The sequence below is a fragment of the Penaeus monodon genome, chromosome 18, assembly GCF_015228065.2.
Source record: "Penaeus monodon isolate SGIC_2016 chromosome 18, NSTDA_Pmon_1, whole genome shotgun sequence".
Taxonomy (NCBI): domain Eukaryota; kingdom Metazoa; phylum Arthropoda; class Malacostraca; order Decapoda; family Penaeidae; genus Penaeus; species Penaeus monodon.
This window is the reverse complement of record NC_051403.1, coordinates 39,183,466-39,188,465: the sequence shown is the minus strand read 5'-3', so window position 1 is coordinate 39,188,465 and position 5,000 is coordinate 39,183,466. Positions and strand designations below refer to the sequence as shown.

Here is a 5,000-nt window from a genome sequence, read left to right as displayed (position 1 = left end):
TGCAGACGCACACCAGCCGCAACAAGGGCAACGCCTTCAGCACCTTCCGCGACTCGAAGAAGGCCCCCGTGCACTGGCAGAAGGAGATGCCCTGGAAGAAGGCACAGCGGATTCAGGGCGTGTGTGGCAAGGCCCTTCGACTGTGGGGCTACGAGATAGCTCAGAGCGAGGAACACCTTCGCTCCTTTATGCCTGTCGGCCCCCTAGAGTTACTTTGATGGGGCCTCTCTCTTGTCTCTTCTCTCTTCTCTCTTCTCTCTTCTCTCTTCTCTCTTCTTTCTTCTTTCTTCTTTCTTCTTTCTTCTTTCTTCTTTCTTCTTTCTTCTCTTCTCTTCTCTTCTCTTCTCTTCTCTTCTCTTCTCTCCTCTCTTCTTTCTTCTTTCTTCCCTTTCTCTCTTCTCTCTTCTCTCTTCTCTCTTCTCTCTTCTCTCTTCGTCCAGGAACGTGACGTTGTATGTGTAGAAGAGCCGTATAGGGGAGGGTGGACGAAACGAGAGCGTAAATGCGCAAGTGTATAGAAGTTACCATATCAAGGTTCAAGGGTTAACACTGCGGTTAGCGTGGTTATGTCCGAGATGGAGTGCGCGTCGACTTGAAGCCGATAGAAGGTATACATTTATGGACTTTGGGCTTGTATGTCCATCTAAGAATCTTGGAAAATAATCTGACAAGTTACGCTAAAGGAATCCTTCATTATCGGGTACTTTATCCCCTTATTCGCTTACGTTTTTTTTTAAATCCATCTCTATCTTACTCTTCATTTATATTATTCTTGTCATTCAGCATTGATTCTCCATAGAAATGTCGTCAGTATTCAGGTTATATATCTTTAATCTATTATTATAACTTATTATTTTAAGTGCAGTGATAAAAGCCTTTAGAAGTTAAGGGAATACATAAAGAGATCTCAAAATAAAGTTATTTTACATTCATTTCATAAAACAAGAAATAAAACAGAAACAATATAAAACTACCACAAAAGGAGCGCATCGCCTTATTAGAAACTTAAGAAAAGAAACAAAGACGCCGTTTTACCGCCTTAGCTCGATTCCTTGAACCACAAGGAACCAAAAAGAACCATCTCTCTACTTCCAATGCCGGCTGAGAGATGCCCCCCCCCCCATGACCTGGCTATTCGGGATATATATAGAGCTCCTCGGCAAGAAAGCCTAAAAATGTGGTAAATCTAAAGTTAAACAAGGTTGAGGCGGTATTCTTCGTCAAGAGAGGGCGGTGTCTTCTCCTCTACCAAATACCAGTGATTTTATTTAAAACAAAAGCTTGCTCGTAAAATGTTTATTAAAAGATAACTGAACAATGTTAAAGCTATATAATAATATGTATAAATATACGAGTTACTAATTTCAGAAAGGCAGAATGTGCTCTTATATGCGGGAAATTTTAAAGAAAACTAGAATAAAATTCACAAAACACAATATAATTATAATAATAGTACATGAAAAAGTCCATTTGCCACTGCACTTGATTTTTCCCACAGCTTCCTGGAAGCTCTCAGCGACCGGCATTGAACAGCCTCGTGTTTTATTGAGGGGTAACTTGAAAATTCTCTCCACCTTTAGTGTGGCGGGGGCTCGTTCCACTGTTCTCGTGGGGCGTGGCAGCTCGTCTTCCTGGCAGTCTCATTGGTTGCAAATGAGGGACGTGTTGGCGATGGATGCCGAACATCGTCGTCAAGCTTGCTACGTCTCTCTTGTGTTCAAGACTGTTGAGGTTCAGCCGATACTGATGGGTTCTGTCACCTATGATTTTCTTCGCTCTTTTTTGTATTCTCTCCAAGATTTTTAGGCTAGTGATGTTTGCTCCTCCCCACGCGAGACAAGAGTACTCGAGTGAAGAGCGAATTTATGCTTTGTAGAGGAGCTCCTTCCCTTCACCGTCCAGCAGCCAGCTGATTCCTCTCAGGGATGCAAGTTTCTGCGAAGCCTTCTCGCCAAGCTTTCTATGTGATTTTTGTCGAATGCGATGCTCAGTACTTCAATTTCCTCTTGTGGTCTTTTTTTCTCACTGAAGTTAACTTGGATATCACGGTTCGTCCTCTTGACAACCATAAGTTGGGTTTTATTCGGGGCAAGGGAGACCTGCCATTTCTCCCCCCCAAGTCGATATTTGTGCGAGTCTGTCACTTTTCTATGTCGGCATCCTGTTCCCTGGGCCCATACCAAATGGAGAATGTTCCATCATCCGCCCAAGAGGGCCCAATATGCTTCCTTGAGGGACACCTACCTTGATGCCGTAGTAAGCAGTGTTTTCCAATGAGAACTACTCTTATTTGTCTGTGGAGTAGATAATTTTTCAAAAGAGCTTGGAGTTCGCCGTCCACTCCAAATGCTTTTAATTTGCTTAACAAACCTAGGTGCCATGCCTACCAAAGGCTCCCTCTATGTTTAGGGCAAGAATAAAAGTGCGCTGTTCGCGGTCAAGTCTAACTGACCAGTCTGCAGTCATTTGTAACAGCAGGTCGGCAGCCCTTCCGAGAGCGATATTGCCGGGTAGACAGAAGATGATTTTTATTGAGGTGCTTTGCTAGGTGTGAAGATACTATTTTTTCAAGTATCTTGGTGATGATTGGGAGCAAGGAGACTGGCCGGTAATTTTTTTAACTGGATTTGTCCCCCTTTTTAAGGATGGGGACAACATCACTTTGTTTCCAAAGTGTAGGCCATTTGCAGGAGCTTAAGTATGTGTTAAAAATTAACGTGAGAGGAGATGACAGCTCCTTTGCGCACCTCTGGAGCAGCCGAAGGTTAACACCGTTAGGTTTTCTCGTGTCTACATTGCGCAGGAGCATCTCCACTTCTTTCTCACTTGTTGTAATCCTACTTATTTTCTCATTACTTAAGATGGGAAGTGCGGGTGGTTTTTGCTCAGGATATGGAAATGTTAGTTTACTTGAGAAATGTCTTGCCAATGCATCTGTCTTTTTTTTTGGAGCTTACTACTACTGTTATCAAGGGTGGGATACTTTCCTCCTTTGTGTTTCCTTGCTCATCTTGAACAATATCCCACCATAGTTTACCCTCTTTTAATTTTTTTGTTTTTGTACTTTTCTCCTATTGCTGAATGGCATACTTCTGCATATGTTCCATTTGTTGTGCAGCCTGTTTATGGAATTGCTTGTTTCTGTTCGCAGGATCTAGGTTTGATGTTTGCATTGCAGTTCAAACCATGGTTGATCAGAGGGTTTTGATGAATAGTTAAAATGGGGTGCAAAACGATTTTGTAGCCTCATTAAAATAGAGGTGAAGGAATTAACCTTCCAATCTATATTGCTCTGTTCAAGCCGTAGTCTCCTCCCTAGGTGTTCTTAAGTTAATCTTTATTAAAACAGTTTCGTGGTCTGATGTCCTGACATATCCAAGTGGGGCAGACTTTACTGAATGAGAAGGTAGGTCAGTGACAACTGACGATCCAGAGCGATGAGTTGGAAAGTCAACAAAGTTCTGTAGGTCATGGGCTGCCATTATTTCATCGACAGCTGATTGTACTCTATGCTGGTTTAGGTCTCCAAATAACACAAGCTGATAGTAGTTACAGGTGGTCATAAGATGATCTAAGTTTTGCATTATAAAATCTTTAAGTAGTGTCCCTCATGAAGGCAGCTGGCAGCATCCACAAAGAATGCCGCAGTGTTTGTTGTCCATCAGTCTGAAAAGTATTAGCTCAGTGACGTCTGGTAAAGGAAGATCTATTATCTGTAGCTGCAAGCTTATTTTGTAACTGAGTGTAATTCCTCCTCCCTACGTATTTCTATCTCTACATATCCTGTTTGATTATCCTGAAATACGTGCATAGTTGGGTGGAACCCTGTCATCTAGGAAGATTTCAGCTGCAAATACAATGTCGGCCTTCTGTTTATTTACAAACTGGCAAGTTCTCCAACACTGATGTGGAATTATTTGTATTTCGCGATTTTTGCTACTGCCTTGGAATACCCCTGTCTGTGCATTATTGGAGTATGTAGTTGGCATATATGTCAAGGAATGGTTTGGTTGATTTGACTGAAAATATTGGTAAGGATGAAATCCTGTATATGGAGCTGGGATTGATGGTAGCCTACAGTGAATTTGGGCTATTTATGACTTTATTGTGGCCAGAGTTTCCTGCCCATTGGCTGTGATAGCATTCACCAGGTCTTTTTGCCATTGGTCGGCAATCATCTCCCTGCAAATTTCCTCCGAGTGTAATTTCTTACTGCAGCAATTAGTGTTTTAGTTTAAAGCAGTCTACCTGGGTATGGCTACACACTCTACATTAAAAAAATAAAAAATAAATAAATAAAAAATAAAAAAAAAATAAAAAAAAACACTCCACATTCTCCTCTGGGTGTTTTGCCTGGAGTACGGCCTCTCCCAGAAGGAATCCTGAAGCATCGGTTTACTCTTAACCGCTGTAAGCTTCGAGGATGAATGGTAGGTCTGGAGATAAGTGCTTGTAGGTTCTTGAGCACGCTCTTTCGATTGGTAAGGAGCCGCTTCTACCACCTCTTGTTGTCGGTTCTTGAATGTTGAAATCACTGAACTCACACCTTTTAATTTTCTGGCCTTTTCTGATGCCCGCCAGATATACAGTTCTTCGCTTTTTTTTTTTACTTTGTTTTCCCAGTCTTGGTGAAGTTTATGTGGAAGAGTAGAGTGTTATTGTGTTTGTCCATTGCTTTCTTGGGTAACTACCAAGTTGTCGTTCAAAAAAAAAATGGCTTGCACGAGCGCACTGCGCTTTTCGGAGAAACCATTGACAGTAGATGTGAACCTGGAGCATTGATCCTTCATGGATCCTTCCTCTTCTGCCACCTGTGTTGTCTGAGCACCAGGCTTAGCAGTGTCATTTTCCTGGAGGAAGGTGACGGGGTCCACAGTGCTATTTGATGCTCTCAGTTCTTTTCACAATGGAAGAGAGGCATCCGATGTGGCACAAATTCGGACAGTTGTCCTGAAGGCAATTTTCATCAATTTTTGCTTCTGCCTGGATTCTCTTGCCAC

The 5,000-nt window shown here is 42.2% G+C and overlaps 1 protein-coding gene across 1 annotated transcript in view; it reads left to right on the top strand.

Moving 5' to 3' along the window:
* LOC119584504 (carbohydrate sulfotransferase 5-like) overlaps positions 1–5,000 on the top strand; it is a 27,766-nt gene that overhangs the window by 22,285 nt on the left and 481 nt on the right. The window contains exon 8 of the mRNA XM_037933152.1: positions 1–5,000. This exon is cut by the window's left edge and continues 101 nt beyond it; it is cut by the window's right edge and continues 481 nt beyond it. Within this exon, the coding sequence (XP_037789080.1) occupies positions 1–218 (218 nt within the window). The 3' untranslated portion in view covers positions 219–5,000.